The sequence below is a fragment of the Castanea sativa genome, chromosome 7 (genome assembly GCF_040712315.1).
Source record: "Castanea sativa cultivar Marrone di Chiusa Pesio chromosome 7, ASM4071231v1".
NCBI lineage: Eukaryota > Viridiplantae > Streptophyta > Magnoliopsida > Fagales > Fagaceae > Castanea > Castanea sativa.
The window spans coordinates 45,764,594-45,783,388 of NC_134019.1; the positions used below are offsets into that span (position 1 = coordinate 45,764,594).

General features: G+C 34.3%; 1 protein-coding gene and 1 long non-coding RNA gene across 2 annotated transcripts; both read right to left on the minus strand.

The window, feature by feature from the left end:
- Positions 1-73: 73 nt before the first annotated feature.
- On the minus strand, positions 74-1,949 carry LOC142642379 (uncharacterized). Its single transcript, XR_012845648.1, has 3 exons — positions 1,849-1,949; positions 1,311-1,368; positions 74-195 (listed from the first exon to the last, which is right to left on the minus strand). It is a non-coding gene; the product is annotated as an uncharacterized LOC142642379 (long non-coding RNA).
- A 928-nt stretch (positions 1,950-2,877) lies between these two features.
- Positions 2,878-6,593, minus strand: LOC142644566 (uncharacterized). Its single transcript, XM_075819150.1, has 5 exons — positions 6,506-6,593; positions 4,909-5,853; positions 4,507-4,757; positions 3,804-4,043; positions 2,878-2,886 (listed from the first exon to the last, which is right to left on the minus strand). Exons 1-5 carry the CDS (start codon positions 6,591-6,593, stop codon positions 2,878-2,880), a joined length of 1,533 nt encoding a protein of 510 aa, XP_075675265.1.
- Between the last annotated feature and the right edge of the window lie 12,202 nt (positions 6,594-18,795).

Below are 18,795 nucleotides of genomic sequence, written 5' to 3' on the forward strand. Positions count from 1 at the left end.
GCTTTAATCTGTTTACTTTATACCAGATTATGCCAATTGAAAGCCCAAAACTTTCTATCAGCTTAAAAAGAATGTGTAACCAAAAGCCGCAAGTTACAACCGAAACACCTCTAAAAGAATATATATGTCATGTCATACTTGAGCATCGTATATGTCCTGCAATCTTTCCAGATGGTTCCCATCTCAAGTGGCCAGCTGAAAAAGAAGGTGGTTAAATAATTCTAAAGTCAAGAACCAAACTCTTAAGTCGGAAAAAGGCATAATAATGCAGATTGGACCAATAAGCACTTACCGGTAAATTTTTACAAGCAATTCTACTGAATAGAAGCAGTTTTTCATTTCATTTCAATTGAGAAATGAGAAATACATACAATATCAACTAAACTAGAGAGCCATTTAAGGTATTTAGAAAGAAGGGATGTAATTTGCATCATTAGTTTGTGCAAGTATGAAAACATCATCTCAATGTGCATATAAATTCAAAAAAGAAACGTTGACAGTATGCCATTTGTTTCCAACACAAATTACTTCAATTCAAATGTAGACTTATACTAAAAGAATGAACAGTATGTACCACCAAGTTTCCACTATATATTGTTGCTTGTTCTTGCTGTTGGGTACAAGTGGTGGTCAGAGTTGAGTTAGCAACTCAAATGCAATAAGGATAATAACCTGCACTACTTTTGCAGACCTCACCTAAAGGACTTGTCCCAAGGAAGTAAAACTTGGTTTTCATCACAAATAAAAAAACGGTAATCGTTTTCTTTTTTATTTTTTGGTTATTATGTATGGAAAAATTAATTTCTACCAAAAATTATTTGTTCTATTCAACTATTGTCTTCTTCTATTAAAAAAATATTCGTGCAAAAAGCAAGTGAAGTTCAAATAATGTAAGTGAGAGTCACCAACAAACATAGAGAATAGAGAAACTTTTGAGAGGAAGGGGGAAATAAGTACAAAACAAATATGAATTACAGATAACTTTTCGGTCATAGTTAAATGGGGTGAAGTAACTACGTTTGAAGTGATGTTCAAAAGAAACCCTCCTTTGGGACTCATTCACCGAATGTCATGCATAAATTTAGAGGTAAATTGAACAGCAAATGACTGACATTCATATGAAACCTTACCAACGGAATCAGGAAGACTCACTCACCCAATATCATGCATAAATTTTAGGTACAAAGACGAGAACTTTTCATAAGTTGAAGACAAGAGAACAACCAAAAATTAACAGGAATACATGACGTTAATACATATCAGAAAATTAGAACACTGAACCATAATCAGAGTCATGAATATGCACTAACCTCAGTTCTCTGGCAGTCCCTGTGCAAGAACCACCATGGACCATTTTTCTATAGTAATCTGAAGAAGAAAAAAAAGATTATAAATAAATACATCTACTAGCACAAGCAAGAACTGGCAACCATCAAATCTACTTAAACAGATTGACACTGATAAGCATCCTAAAGTCCTCATGAACATTGACATGACAACAATTATTTTTTTTTAAATGCAAATTCTGACAATACCTGACTTCTAAAAAATATGATTATGAATGAAAATTGCAAACATCAGTAATATATGATACTAGACCAGAGATTAGTAGAACCAAATATGACTTCACATCATTATGCATTATGAAAATGCCAACACCGGCCATGTCAATTGTCAAGTGGACACGTACTAAATAAAAATTTTCATCAACAATTGCATATCAGCCCTCACCTACTACTAGGATAAGCAGTCAAAAAAAGAATATAATTCATAATTCAAAATATAGAACCATCGTATGAAAGTAATAGTTCAAAATTCACAATACTCTCGTAATATTGTAAAGTTTACCTCGCAAATCCTGCCACCGTCCGTAAGCCCATAAAGAGAGTTAAGCCCAACCAAACCCCAGGAAGGCCCAAAATTGGAGCATAGAGCAAAAAGTTTGAACATATTGCCCCTGATATCATCTATAAATCCATCGAAAAATGTCAAAAACAAGCAATAAGCACAACCAAGTATGGACATCTCAAAGGAATTTTTACTTTGCAAACGGTAAGGTTTACCATAGAGTCAGCTGCATATGGGAAGTCATAGATGAGTCTGTAGTCTCCTGCACTTTTGAATGGTTTAAGGAACAAATGCCTGAATTGTGTTTGGTCTCTTGGACCTGGAGGTCCATGTTTGCAACTTTATATTTATAGTGGTCAAAGTGTTATCCTTGGAAGGATTAAACTTCTGCTTTTCCATCAATGGTATGTACGCAGTAAAGAACACTCCTATATAACTTCGTATTAAAATCTAACAATTATTTTAATAACCGCTAATCATGGGTCAAACACTCTACCCCACTTGTTTTAATTATTACTAACCTCTGAGCACGCACTCACGCTCGTGCTTTTCTATTTTTTGAGTAAGGGTTAATTTTGAATATTTATTATAATTTGAGATTACTTTATTTTCCAATCACCAAAAAAAAATCTAAAAATGTGATGAAAAAATTATTTCACTGTTTATTGTGAGAATTGAATGCATGCAGTTTGTGTTAGAAGCTGAAATCCCTAGAAATTATTTTCTATAAAGCTAACAAATACTTTTATGGAAGCATTGTTTACTTTCCACTCTGATGAAATAATTGTCTTCTTTTGTGTCAAGGGTATATTTTCTCAAAATTATATGGGATCTCAAATTAATTAATTCCTTTTCTTATATTCTTACACTTCAGATGTCGCAGTTTGATGTACTGTCTCCATTTACTTGTAAAATAATCAACTCTGCTTTTCTTTTTTGAAGGTAAGCATGTCGTCAGCTTGTTTACACAATACACACCATATAAACCCTCGGATGGTAGCTGGGAAATCCCATATATAGAGTAAGTTGCTATTCTACCTACAGGATTAAATGAAATGGCAGTATTTAGCACTTAAATTACTGATCTTGTTATTAATTTTTTTCCCGAGTGGAATGTTTAAATCATTCTAAGTGGTGCTGTACAGATTCATTGATTGTTATATGACAAATCCTGATAGGAATCATATGCACAAAGATGCTTCAACTTGATTGATGAATATGCTCCTGGCTTCAGCTCATCAGTCATCCGCTATGACATGCTAACACCACCAGATCTTGAAAGAGAACTCAGTCTGACAGGTCTGTGCAATTTTATGTTGACTACTGACATTATGAATAATTTTATTTGGCAAAAATTTTTTATCTTTTTCTTTGGCCTGTGGAAACAAATTACAGGAATTGTGGTTGAGTAGATAAAATTCATGTTTTTGTTTTCTTGCTAGAATATGACAACATGTGACATAAAATGAATGTTTTTGCATTTTGAACGTTATTTACTACACTTTAAATATGTAACAGGGGGGAATATTTTTCATGGTGCTATGGATCTGGATTCACTCTTCTTGATGCGACCCATTAAAGGATGATTCTCCTAGCCTCTGGAAGTTACTTTAGTGGGTGATCAAGAATAATTCAGTTCGAGATATGTGTGCACAGTGGCGGCTCCAGGAATTTTTCCCAAGGTGTTCCTTAATAAGTATAAATTACACGATCTAATAAAAAGAAAATTTTATATATTGACAACAACAATTAAAAAACATGTAAATACATAAAATTTACAATTGCCTTCTACGATTTTTCATATTTTGAAATCGTTGCATGATAGTCTCGTTATCAATGCTATAAGCTATATCTTTTTCAATATATACAACCAAGCAATCATTCATCCACTGATCTCCCATTCGATTGTGCAGTTCATTCTTTATATATTTCATTGCTGAAAAACTTCTTTCTACTGTTGCAGTAGCAACAGGAAGGGTCAAAGCTAACTTCACAAGCAAATAGACTAATGGATAAGTCTCATGCTTCCTCGTGCTCACTAACTTTTCAGCAAGTTCACTAACTCCTTGAAGCTCTAAAAACAAGTCATTGTTGCGCATATCAAAAATGAAATTCTGAAGCTGAGAATCAAGTGCCAAGATATCTGTCCCAGGAAAATCATATGGATAGAACTTTACTAGATGTATTAACTTTTCCTTATCAAAAGCCACAAATGAATTACTTGGATTCAAGCAAGCCATACAAATTAGCAAATCGGTATTCACCTCTGAAAAACGATTGTTTAGCTCTTGAAGTTGCATATCTATGACTGTGTAGAATAGCTCAACACGATAATGATGTAAATTTGTATTTTGTTGGGTGTTGCGTCGCGGCCTCCCACTAACTACAAATATTTCATCCATGTTCAAGATAGGAATTTCATGTGTGGCACAAAATGAAGACACTTCAGTCAATAAAGATGTCCATTCATCATCTCTCATCACTTGCAATCATTGCTTAGACACTTTAACAAGATCCATAGCATTTACTATATCTTGATTTTTTTTTTTGTAATGCTATTGACAACTCATTTGTGATCCCTAAAATGTTTTTCATCAAGTGTAGAGCAAAAACAAATTCAAAAGATAGAATTGACCTCATAATAGATCGAGCTTCAACTTTTTGGTCGGAGAGCCCATCTTCTTCAATAGTCTCAAGTACATCAGCAACAGCAGCGAACATCAAAATCAAGTTGAGAATAGTCCCATAATATGATCCCCAACGTGTATCACCAGGACGTTTAAGATTTGTCTCTTGATTCAAACCTTGTCCACTTCTTCGTACACCATTCTCTAAATCTTCTTTAATTTTGGCAAATTGAGCATCTTGAAGAGCATCTGGTCTCTTACAAGAGCCTCCAACAACAGTTACTAAATTACTAACCACAAAAAAAATCAGCAATGTTAATGTGATTTTTAGCAACGGCAACAAGTGTCAATTGAAGTTGATGAGCAAAACAATGGACATAAAATGCTGACTTATTCTCTTTCAAAATTAAAGTTTTGAGACCATTGATATCACCTTGCATATTACTAGCTCCGTCATAACCTTGCCCACGTAGTCTCAATAAACTCAAATTATGTTCACAAAGTAAACCTTCAATAGCACATTTGAGTAACAAAGCGGTGGTACTTGCTACATGTACAATACCAAGGAACCGCTCTATAATAATTCCTTGTTTGTTCACATAACGAAGAACGAATGTCATTTGTTCTTTCACTGAGATATCACGTGACTCATCAACTAATATTGAAAAGAACCCATTGCCAAGATCCTCGATGATGGCTTTGGATGTTTCATGTGCAATTGCATTCACCATGTCTTTTTGAATATCAGGATGGGTAAGCTTGCAATTTTTCCAAGAATTTTGCATCACTTCATTGATAGATTCATTGTGATCCCCCAAAAATTGTAGAAGCTCAAGGAAATTTCCTTTATCACTTGAACCTTGAGATTCATCGTGACCACGAAAAGCTAATCCTCGGAATAAAAGGAATCTTACGCAATCAACTATTGCATTTAATTGAATCTGATATTTAGCTTTATCTTGATTTGATTTCTTAACCAAGACACTTTGAATGTGTTGCTTTTCCTTCTGTAAATCTTCACTCTTCTTGACAGCTTGGTTATGAGCACTATTAACTCCTCCAACATGGGAATCTAACTTCCCAACCTGATTCCAAAGTCTGAATCCCTTCGTTACAAAAGTGTCACCTCCTCCTTGCTTACCAACATCTTTCCCAAATAGGTAGCAATAAAAACAAAATGCTGCATCTTTGGCTATACTATATTCCAACCAATTTCTAGTTTCATACCATTCGACTCTAAATCGACGGGGCTTTCCAGAAAAATATGATACCGGGTAATCATGAGGAGGTTGACAAGGGCCTTTTCCTAAATAATATCTTCTTATTTCATCATGATTATTAGGATGATAAGATGATATCTTTTGTCGTAGCCCAGGATCTGAAGGAAGATTTTCTAAGTTAAAGTCAACACGACTTCGCTTAGAAGATGGAGATGAATCTTGCACAGGAGATGAATCTTGGGTACGTGATTTTTTTATCAAGTATTTGTCCATAATTCTAGCAAAAGAATAAACAATAAATTATAAGTTTATTTGAAATATCAATAAATTATTAATTATTATTATTTAGTTGTTTCATTAATTTATTTGTCTTTTATAAATTATAATTTGTTATATTATTGTTTCATTAATTATAAGATTATTAATTGTTGTTTAGTCTAACATAATTTAATTTTTTTTGTCTTTTATAATGTATTGATTAATTAAATTATTAACGCTAAAAGACAATCAGAAAATTTCACAAAATCTTCCTACCAATCAGAAAATTTCACAATCACAATTTTACAAATCACAATAACGCTAAAAGACAATTAATGTCTTTGAGTTGAGTCCAATATCAATACACACCAATAGTCCAACACGGCAACACCAACACCAACACATTTCAATTTACACACCAATCAACGGATAAGATTCAATCATAAGATGAAGCCAAAAGCAAAATGTCAAATTTAAAAAGTAAAAAATAATAATAAAGTTAAAGTGTTACTGAGTGCTTGTTTCTTTAAAAAAAAAAAAAAACAAACAAACAAACAAAACTGAGTGCTGCTGGAATCAGTAGCCAATCACGGATCACCAGTTGGTCCAGTTCAACAATGAGACAAACAGACAAAGTCATAAATTTAATAATGACTAAAGAGAGAGAGAGTCATAAATAAAGATTAAAGGCAGGCACACATTTCATTTTCATTCATTTATTCCTATTTCATTTCAGATTTGAGAGAGTATAGAGAGAGTGAGAGACTGAGAGGCGAGAGAGAGACAGAGAGTCAGAGAGAAAAAGAGAGAGAAATACCTGGGATGGCGACGGCGACGGGGAAGGCGACGGCGACGGCGACGGCGATGGCGATGGCAACGGCGACGATGAGCGCTGCGACTGGATGTTGCGGAGTTGCGGACCAATCTCCGTCTCCGATGCGACGAGGGCGATGAGGCCGATCTCCAATGAGCGACTGGAGCTGGACCGATCTGGCGATCTCCGATGTCCGATGAGTGGCTGGAACCGTGGACGGTGGATCGATCTAGCTTCGAAGGGGAGCGCCGTTGCTCTGTTTCTCCTTTTTAGGTTTGTTTAGCTTTACTAATTTTTTTAATTTTTTTGAGAAGAGCTTTAGTGATGATGTACTCAACTCTGATAACTGATTTGAGGTTTCTGATGGGTCTGTAATTTTTTTTTTTTTTTTTTTGGTTGAGAAACCGTGGGTTTGCTTCCTCTGTCTCTGTTGGGCTTGCCGTGGGCAGTGGGCTTGATGTTGGGCTTGCTGTGATCCGTTTGCTCTTACATTTTGCTGTTACATTTTGCTATGATCTGTCTCTGTTGGGCTTGCTGTGATCCGTTTGCAGTTTGCTCTTACATTTTTTTTTTTCTCTGTTACAATTTTTTTTTTTTTTTCAGATTTTAGTTGAAATTTTTTTTTGGGTTTTTTTTTTTGGCTTGAAAGTAGAACAAATATATATTTTTTTTTTAATGTGAGGGTGTTCCTGTTTTATTTTTTAAGGGTAAAAAAAAAATTTATATATATAAATTTCAAGTCAGGGTGTTCCTGGGAACACCCTGACCATAACGTGGTGCCGCCACTGTGTGTGCATCTTATATACTATGTCATGCAAAGAATAATTGCTTTTTTCTGTATACAGGTCAGATCATAGGACGCGAATTAGAGGGCTATATATGTGTGGAAGTGGATCACATCCTGGAGGTGGCGTAATGGGTGCACCTGGCCGTAGTGCTGCACAGGTTGTTCTTCAGGATGTTAAGAAGCGTTCTCGTTAGAAGTTCTTATATACTTTACTGATCTCTCTATGGTTATCGTTGCTTGCTGTTATTTGTAACAAAACCTTCAGTTAGAATGAAAATTTCATGGTTTTTTCCTTGAACCTTTGTACAGCATATTATGTGTTTATTGCTGCACTTAGTTTCACTTTGTAACAATTCTTTGTAGCCAACTTTGAGCTCCTAGCTTCAGCTATTTGTAACACAAACGTTGCCTCCAGCTGCTTGCTTTCTCTGCATAATAGGCTGAAGAATCTGTAACTTAACTCTCCTTATTTAAACTTAAAATACCTATCTTTAAAAATAAAAATAAAAAAACAGAGTTAATTAGGCATAAAAAATGGAAACCAACGTTAATGTTTTTTTTTTTTTTTTTGTTGCTTGAAGTTGCAAAAAAAATAGGAAACCAACGTTGATTGATTTTTTTTTTTTTTTTTTTTTTTTGAAGTTGCAAAAAAATAGGAAACCAACGTTAAAGGACTAACCACCCTCAAAAAAAAAAAAGTTGATGCAAATTCATATTGGCAATTTCACCACAATTTTAAAATTTTATCTTTAAAGATAAGTTCTCCAGTATCATTCTAGCTTTAGCAAATTTGCATATATGACATTTGCTTACAAAGTCATCAAATGTGCAATGAAAGGCACAAAAAAGAACAATATTACATTTCATAAGGTAGGATATTTATATTACAAAAAATGTTTTTTAACAATTAATTGATAGATTAACTACCACTTCGCTCACTCGAATTCATCAAATGTATCTGCTACGCAATCTAACCAAATTGTTGATATGTCACCCTAAAAAATAAAAAAAAAAATAAAAAAAGAGAGTAAGCCTTAAATGTAAGAAAAACAGCAAATAAAAATAATAAGAGGAAGAGAGGGCACCGCTTAGAACACATACAATAAAATAATGAGTTAAACCCGATAACCACCAAAAAAAAATCAATGTATATTATTCCTATTCTTTAAAAAATAGTCATTGATTAGAGAAAATACTTAAACACCCATCAAACTGACCAAATAAAAAATTTAAAAAAAAAAAAAGATAAGATAAGATAAGATAATGATATGAAAAGGATAATGTTAACAAAGTGTAGTCCTTTTAGAATCTAAATCACGATAAAATAATATATTTTTGTTGGAGACAAAACAACTCTTTTTAAAAAATTAAACAATAATCCAAGACTTCAAAAAAAATTTGTTACTTTTTTTTGCAATGAAAAAATCGTTACTTATACTTTGATCAACAAACTTCATGCATACATATCCATAGAACCTATTCGTCGTGACCCAAATTGGAAGACAAAAAAAAAAAGTCAGACTTAAAAAATAACATGTTCAATGTGGCCGTAAGGGAAATAGAACCTGTTTGAGCTTTTTCCTAACCTGAGGAAAATAGAACCTATTTGATGTGGCCTCAAAAAAAAAAAGACTTAAAAAACCATCATGTTCGAAGAAATAGAACCTCGTCAGAGAGAGAGAGAGGGGGGGGCTGAGATTTGATTTAAGAAAGAGCTTACCTCAAATCTATCTGTTGTTGTTGTCATTTGTAGTGATGAGACAAAGAGGCGGGTGAAAGGAGCTTGAAAACACAAAATTGAGAGAATTGGAGAACTGAAGAATAAGCGATTTGAGTTTGAAAACCAACGTAAGTGTACTGGAAGTGTGGTCCAATTTCGTAGATAATGTTTTAAGTGGAAGTTAAAAAAAGCATTTTTACCAAGTTTTGCCCCTACTTAAATATAGGTTGTAGGGGTATTTCGGAACCAAAAAAAAATCTGGTTCAAACATGAGAAGCCCCTTAAGGAGTAGTATAGATATAAAAATTTAAATAAATATAAATAAAAATAAAAATAACTCTTCTTCTTTATTGACGTACCTAGTATCAAATCCTGTAAGTTCAAATGTTTGTGTACTTGTTGGTTTTTTTTTTTTTTTTACATGGGAATTCGGAGGGAGAAGGAAAAAAAAGATCAGTTGTCTTTTCTTTTGTTAAGATATTCTAAATAAGAGAAATGATATGTCCACAACATTTTTGCAACAAATCAGAAGTGGCAAGTTGTTACTGGTTGTTATCGTTGGGGCAAAAAAGTAATCTTAGAGTTAGGTTCAAATTTGAACCAGTAATAACTAACCACCTATGATTTTTTGTAAAAATATTGTAGACGTAACACTTCTCTTTAAATAAACAGTAGAAGTAGAGAGAAGAATTTTTTTTTTTTTTTTTTACCTTGGATTCTAAAAATAAAAACCCTTACCTTGACTGGTTGAAAGATGAAAACAGAGAAAAAGTTCAAGTATTATTTTGAATTGACATTATAAATAGATAAGTTAAAAGGGTATTTTAGATAGTGTTGACATTGTAATAAATTAATAAGCCTGATGGAAAAATACATAAAAGAAAATAGGGGACAAAATTAGAAGCTTACACCCTCTCCCATTAAATTCTTCCAATTTAAAGGTTTAAACTTTGTGAGTTTAAAATAACCTTTCAAATCCTCTCAAATGGTTCCTCTCTTTTCTTAAGAACACCTCTAATCATCTAATGTGTGTGTGTGTGTTATATATATAAATTAAATGGTAATTGTCATAGTTGCAAAAGTGTTAATGATATATATTTGTTTCTTTGGAGCGACAGACAAGATAACGTGCTTAATTTACAAAATCACGCAACTGTGTATCTTGCAATTAACGAGATGAAACTTTTTCTATAAGCGGCCGACCAGGAAAATTTGCGCTTTACCTTTCAATGTCTGCCATATTCCACAGTTAGTACTAGCAAGATCAAGAATAGATAAACTATACAATTCAGTATTCACCAAAGAAAGATAGAGGATCTAGCTTAGAATTGACAAGTCTCAGTTTATCTAATTTTAAGCGTTTGACACTTTCCCACTTCACACATGTAGAGGCCACTATAAAGGCAGAATCATTCAAAATTTGAAACTCAAAACACAAAGCAATGGAGAGGCAGGTGGCCATAATCGGATCTGGTATCAGTGGCCTTTTTGGCCTGCAAGTACACTTTGTCAAAGGGTTTTCATCCAATCGTATTTGAAGCCAAAAGCAGCATCCGAGGAGTGTGGACTAAAACCGTAGAGACCACTAAGCTCCAAACTCCAAAACCAGCATATCAGTTCTCAGATTTTCCATGGCCTTCTACAGTGGAAGAAGACTTTCCTAACCAACACCAAGTCTTTGATTATATTCAATTTTGACTTGCTTAGGCACATCAAATTTAATACCAAAGTTTTGAGCATCGAGTATGAAGGCCCATCTGAGGAAGAGATGCAATCTTGGAGCATGTGGTGTGGTATTGGTGACCCTTTTGTGATGAGTAAGATTAAGAAATCTCTTATACTTAATACTCATATCACTTTTTATTACAGGAATGACTAGAAAATCCTAAGAGAAAGGCACAAATAACCATCTCACCACTGTTGTCCGTCAATCATGAAATGACATCTGTATGCTTCAGCATAGCAAAAGTGCAATATCAAAAGCTAAACATAATTGGGTTTTTTTTTTTCTCTCTTATATGTCCATGCATGATATGCTTAAAAAAAATATGCAAAGAAAAATAAAAGCCACAAGAATAAATATGTTTTATATATGATTACAAGCGTGTTTTTTGGGAGATGTAGAAGCTATAAGATGTACCTCAAAGGTGATAGTCTCCATCAAGCAGTTACGATCGTGTATGAGTTAAATTGATTTACTCATATCTCAAATCGTCATAACATGTAGGCACTTGTGCAATCTTGCGATATTTTTCACACATAACACGCACTATTCTTTGCTACTTTTGATACATGTGCAGGTACAATGTGATTTGGTCATCACAAGGAAAACATGTGCTAATGTATGTTCACTAAACTATCTTGACTTGTTTTTGAAATATAAAATTGGTTAGACTTGTTTTAGTGTGTGTGTGGGTTTTGGATCTATATGCTTGACATTTTTCTTGTTAAGAGATGTTTTTAAGAATTTAAAATGTTGTTTGGATTTTTCGTTGAGCATCATGTTTGATTGCATTCATGTTTGTGTTTTTCTCTCCGAGCAATCTCAACAACTTCTCGATACCTCTCGACAACTAGGCTACCTATCGAGCTCTCGATCTTCCTTTCTTGACAGCTACTATCGCAATTTTGATCCATCGAAGTTTTTAAGAATTTGCCTCGATAGCTTCTCAATCTATCGAGAAAGTTTCTGTCTCCGTGATAGCTTCTCGATAGTTGCTCGATCCATCGAGATTCTTTTGCTATGGACATCTCTCTATAGCTCCTCGATAGCTCTATCTATCGAGTTTTAAATCTCAATACCTCTCAATCCATCGAGAATCGTGGACTTCTATATAAAGGTTCAACGCGAATTCTCACTCACCTTTCTAAATCTCTCTCGCCTCTTTCTGTCTCCTTACCTTCCCAAACACTCTTCTCTCACTCTAAATCTCATTCCCATTCATTCTTCTTTCTCAAGATCACTTTCTTCCTCTGGTATGATTCTCTTTCTCTCATTTAATCATGCACTCCATCTTTTTTATCTAACTTTTGGGGTTTTTGAAAGTTTTTGACATCTTTCAAAATTAATGAGGCTTTTGCAAAAAATTTTGGATGGGTTTTGTTCAAATGATCTTAAAATGTTCATGCATTGCATCACATTTGAATTTTAACAATGATTCATACATTTTAGATGTGTGTTTACTTTGTTACAATGATGTGTGCTGGTAGGTTTGGATTGGGCTGAGCTCACAATGCTTTTATTGTTGCATGTCACATGCCATGCATTTTTCATGCATACGTACCTTCCTTTTTCTATCTTTTGATATTAATTGTGTTGGTGCTTTTCTGCGTGTTTCTCTCTCTCTAGTTGCTCTATGGCACCTAAACGAAAATCTACTCCATCCCAGAACCCTCTTCGTTTCGGGGCATCTTCCTTTGATTCTACTCCTTCACATGTCAGGTTCCATGATGATAAAGCCCGTAAGGACTTTTCGGAGAACTTTTCTCGACGCGGCATTCATTCGAAACGCCAAGTCGTTCTATCAAATTTTTCCTATACTAACCTACCCACTGTCATCCACAATAGGGGTTAGAACTTAGAAGTCACTGTGTGACGTCCTAGTCACTTATCCCTCTGCAATCATACAGGAGTTTTACTCCAATATGTACAGATTCAATTTTTCAGTACCTTTTTTTGTCACTCACATTCAAGGTACGCACATTGTAGTCACTACGGATCTTGTATCCAACGTGCTACACATACCGAAGGTAGCACATCTTAACTACCCTGGCTATGATCATCTTAAGACTGTGTCTAAAGACGAGCTCATGTCTCTGTTTTGTAAGACTCCTTCTTCTTAGGGTGGTCGTCAAAACACCTGTTGCTCGACCTTTGCTAAAGGTCCAAGGTTCCTTAACATGGTGATGACATTCATTCTCCATCCATTGTCTCACTATAACTCTATCACAAAGCCTCGTGCTCGATTTTTGTTATCCATCTTAGAGGATCTTACTATAGACTTCCCTTCTTATTTCATTCTCTCCCTTATTAATGTATGTAGAGATACGGCGACTTGTGATAAGCTTATCTTTCCTTCTGCTATCACGAGGATCCTTCACCACTTTTCTGTCTCCTTTCCCGTATCGAATCCCTTCTTTTCATGTGTGTCTTTGATGAGGCGAGTGTTAGACGGAGTGAGACCCAGCTTCGACCGAAGCGGCCACGGACTGAGACGGAGACACCTCTAGCTTCTTCAGCTCCATCTGCATCTGCTCTTTCTTCTTCTGTGGATGGTGTGACCCTCAAGGCAATTATGGCGCAACTTCAGTGCATGGATACTCGCCTTGACACTCTTAGCGATGAGTTGTGTCAGGTGAACACCCGTGTCGATCGTATTACACGACAACAGGCTCACCTTGGTGGCTCCGTAGAGTCTTCCACTCCTTCTCTAGAGACTTCTAAGGACGAGGATAAGGACAATAATGGTCACTCTGATGGCAATGGTGATGAGGATGATGGTGCTAGCTCTTCCAGTGACGAGGAAATGACTGTTTCTCAGTGACGAGGAGATGACTGCTTCTCAATGACTTACCCTTTGTCATTCGTGACAAAAATGGGGAGTAGTTTTGGATATGAGATTAGTCATGTACTTAGGGAGAGAGTTAGTATAGGAAATTTTTGTTAAGAGGAGTATTTTTGTTTTATGAGAAATGTAGTGAGGACTTATGTTTTTTTTTTTTCTTTTCTATCTTTCATAGATACATTATTCTTACCTTGTGATAGCAAACCCTGTTTTTATTATTGATATATATATATATATTTTTTTTTTTTTTTTTTGAGGTTGTTATTACATTTTCACCTATCTCTTCATGTGTTGTTTCTTTTCTCTCTTTATGCACATGCTTCTTATAATTGTGTGCAATCTTTTATTTCTGTTTCATACTAAGATGTCGTGCTGAGTTTTGTTTAAAGTGTTTTAGAAATACAGATTGTCAAAGTCTTCCATACCATAAACTTTCTTCTTGTAAAGTTTTTCACGAGTTTGTGTTAGAATAGATTTTATTGTATTCAACAAGTGAGAATGAGTTGAGTGATTTATGACTTCTCTCATATGTTCATTTGTTTGTTGTGGTTTTGTCATAGATTGCCAAAGGAGAGATCTTTAGGACATATATAAATGATGTTAAGAACATATGTCATTTAGAATTGGCTAATCCTTTGACAAAACGCACATTACTTGTAATTGGGTAAATCTAGGATGTGTTTAATACTTCAAGGAACAAGAATTCAAGTTTAAGTATTAAAACCATGCAAGTCTGTTCAAGAAACAAGCGAAGAAGTGCTGGATTTTAAAACTCGACGGCTAACTCAACAGATAGCATCCATCGAAGTTTAAAAGGCTGTTTTAGCTTGATGCTCGACAGCTGCTCAATAGTTACCCTATTTATCGAGAATTATAAGAATCAGTTTTTCAGATCTGATTTCACTCCAATCCGTGTGTACATGTTTAGACTTTCGTTTCTCACAACCCTAAACATATATAAAGATTATTTTAAAGGCCGTCAAAGGTTGCGCAAGTATAGAGCAAAGTTTTGTTCATGTAAATTGTGACCGAAGACAGAATTTGTCCTAGTTCATCTTTCTCTTGAAGAAGCTACTGTGTTTGTACGCGTTTGGGTTTTGTGACCAATGAGCTTTGTGATCTTCATCGTGTTGATGAACTAAAGAACTTTGTAGCCAACATCTTTCTCAAGTTGGTGATTAAGTCACGCACTGGGATCCGCGCATTAATTGGTTAGTCACATACTGAAAGTCATGCATTGAAAAGGAGAGATTGTCACTACAAAACAAGTCCAATTGTGTATTAGGGTAAGGGTTCAACTGTAGGTTAGTATAAGGTACTGGGATTCCTTTACTTGTAACCGCTTATTATGATAATAGTGGATTCTCGGAAATGATGACCTAAAATTCACCCGGTGGGGTTTTGCCTCGATAGTTTTCCCTCGATGGTTTTCCCCATTTGCAAACAAATTACCGTGTCAACTTTATTTTCTGCTACATATTAACTTAATTGGTGATTTGTTTGGCTAACTAATCGGTTAATTTATTATAAGGGGTCAATACATTCTTGGCCTATCACATTTTAAAAGTAGTAATGAAAATGAGGAAATGACATTTCCAATTTATCAGGGAATGCATTCATCCACAAATTCCACAATTAGCAGTAATTGGTTTCTCAGAGAGTGTTTCAAACTTGTACACCTTTGAGATGAGATGCCGATGGCTAGCAGAGCTTCTTGACGGCACATTCAAATTGCCAGCAGTAAAGACATGGAAAAAAAATGTGGAAATATGGGATGAATACATGAAGACATACTCTGGCCAGTACTATAGGAGATCCTGCATTGGTGCTATTCAAATATGGTACAAGGACCAACTGTGCAAAGACATGGGATGGAACCCCAAAAGAAAGAAGGGGTTCATTGCTGAATTGCTTGAGCCTTATGGCCCATTAGATTATGTTTCCTCATAAAGTGACCACATTACACCTTCTAGTTCTGATTCATGGCCTTGTGGATGCATCAACTACGCTTTGTATCACTCCCATTTCACACTATCATATCCAAACTTTCCAACGAATGTCCACAATTTGTGTGCAGTGTGTACAACTGGTGTAAAATGAGGAATGTGAAACAATAATTTTCCTTGTTTTTATGTGCTATGAATAATGAATCCATTGAAGGATAGGAGAGGAAGGTGGCATATGAAGTACTATACTCGTGCATAGCTTCAGGTCATCAACTAACATCTAGCAACACTATATTTAAGACAAGCAATGATGGTTGAGCTTAGCTCTCTAGCGAAATTTATTTCTATCTACGTAAAGTAATTTGCAATATTTGTCAAAAATTAAAGCTGATTTTATTAAGTAAAGAATAAAATAAAAATTTTTTATTGGAGCTGATTTTATGTGCCATGATATTTTTGGTACAATCCATTTCCTGATAATTTCGGCCGTGCTAGGATTTTTAAAGAAGCCAACGAACAAGAGACCAGAAAAAACTTTTAGCCATATCTAAAAGTTGCTGCCTTAGTTTGGACCAAACTCTATGAGCCAGTGGTCCATAATGTTCCTGGATTTCTCTAGACTTTGGACCACATTCTAGTCTAGGTACCCCTAGTTCCCTTCAAAGGAAAGAAAAAGGTAAGTATTGAAAAGATGCTTTAGAACCCCTTGGGATGATTTTACTTCGAATTAATCAACTTTTCATATTAAATAATTAAAAAATTGATTGATTTTCACTTAATTAACCATAAAATACAAGTCAACAATTACAAACAAAGTGAAGTAAAATAAATAACGCAGTCAATTGGTGATGAAGTGAAAAACCTATGAACACGTTCATAAAAAACACCACTACAAGGGTTAATCCTAACCCACAAAAAAAATTTCTCTCTTTAGAAATTAAAATTTACGACTGATATATACTCATATCCCTAGTCTCTACACGATCTGTTCATAATTACAGAGAAGGTTAGCGAAAGAGATTCATGTATGAAAAGTTCAAATATTTTCAAACTGGTGGAAGATGTCATCAGTAAGGTAAACTACTAACAAAGAAGTGTTAATGGTCAAGCTTTTGAACTAGATTTTAAAACTTCTATTCTTTTTGCAATACTTAGGGTAGAGGTACTCCTTAATGGTTTTCCAAGTAGAATGTTCTCCATCAATTTCTAATTCATTCCTAAAATTGGAGAAATTATATGGTCCTTTGGTGAACCATGTCACTTGTCCATCATTCTACTAAAAGACTCTCACTTGTTTAAAATTGTTAAGTCAGTAATTAATTTTTGTTTTAAAAAAAATTCTAACTCATTAATTTTAAACAGGTGAGAGTTTTTAGTGGAATGGTGGATCACATCACTTGTCCATCATGAGGACCATATAATTTCTCCTATAATTTAATATGTACAATAAGAGGATTTAAACGATAAACATCTCTATTAGAAACTCTAACATGTGCTAGACTGCTAATTGAGCTGCTAGGCGTTTGGCTAGTGTTTCTTGTGTTTGGTTCGTTGATTTTCAAATATGGTATTTATTATAGCTATGATTAATTAATCTATGTTGCAATCATCTAATCAGCTTAAATTAATTGATTATCAATTAATCCACATAATTAACCAGGGATCTAAAAGTGCGAATTTCTAGTTATGCAGATTGTCCCTCTATCTTTCCAGTTAATTAATAAAGTTAGCAGTTTACCAAAAATAAATAAATAAATAAACCAGAGGTCTAAGGGTCTGTTCAGTTGTTTTGTTTAAACAACAGTTTTCATTATTTAAACAACACTATACGTATTTCCACAATACTTTTTCACGCACATATTTCTACAACACTTAAACAATATTACTAGAACAACATGAAAATTTTTTAAATACTCTCGAAGCACAGAGAAATGGTGCTCCCTACTCTTACATTCTTGGTAGACACCACCATAAATTTAATGAGTAGACTTCACCATGAATATGAGGGGATAGAGTATCATTCTCCATACTCCATATCTAAAAATTACTCGAACAACATTATCAAACGCAACCTAAGACTCTAAAAGAAGTTTTCACTTTCAAGAATGTTAAATCACATGCTTAAAACTTCCAAACCATGTGGAAAATTTCGAGAAACGATCTTCAAGATGCCATAATTGGCAAGATTGAAGTACAGAGAAATTTCAAATAAAAAATAAGGTAGCCATGTACAACCAGAATGATTCTTCTTTTGCTCCTAACTATGGCGCAACGAAGGTAATAAAATATAAGAATAGAAAATTAGGATGTAAATGTCATCGAGTCACAGATATTCAGGAGGATAGGTCGTTTAAGTATTTTTTATACAGAATGAGTTAATTAATGTTATTCATAAAAGAATAATTAAAAAATGTTAACTAATGTTTCAACTCCATCATTGATGGAAAATAGTAGCACCTTCTAATCCCAGTCTCTATGCTTCTTCTTCTCAAATAAAATAAAATTAAATCTCTATGCATCCTAGACATGCCGATCTGCACGTCTCTATAGACAAAAATGAATATGGCATTAAATAAAATTTTAAAAAAAATGTATTAAAATATCAGTGAATAAAGTGATTCGTGTCAACCTTTCACATTAAATATAAGAAGAGAATTAGTTGGCAAACCTCCAGCAATGAAATAGAAAATGCCAAGGATCACCTTATGATCACCTTATCCAATTTTCAAATAGATACACTACACTGTAAGCCAAAAAGAAAAAGATACATCACACAAGCCGCCAACTCTAAAAAAGTCTAACATATTGATGTAATATCATGACTACTTTACACAACTATTATTGACTTTTTCAGTCCATTATTTCTCAAGATTCAAACTTACCAATTTGCAGCCAAATTTATAGAGTTTAAGGAAATGTTTTATTTGCACTTGAAAATTGAAATTGCATCAATTTAATTGTTCCCTTGTCCAAATTACATGCTCCAATTTTGAGACCTCTTACAAATATG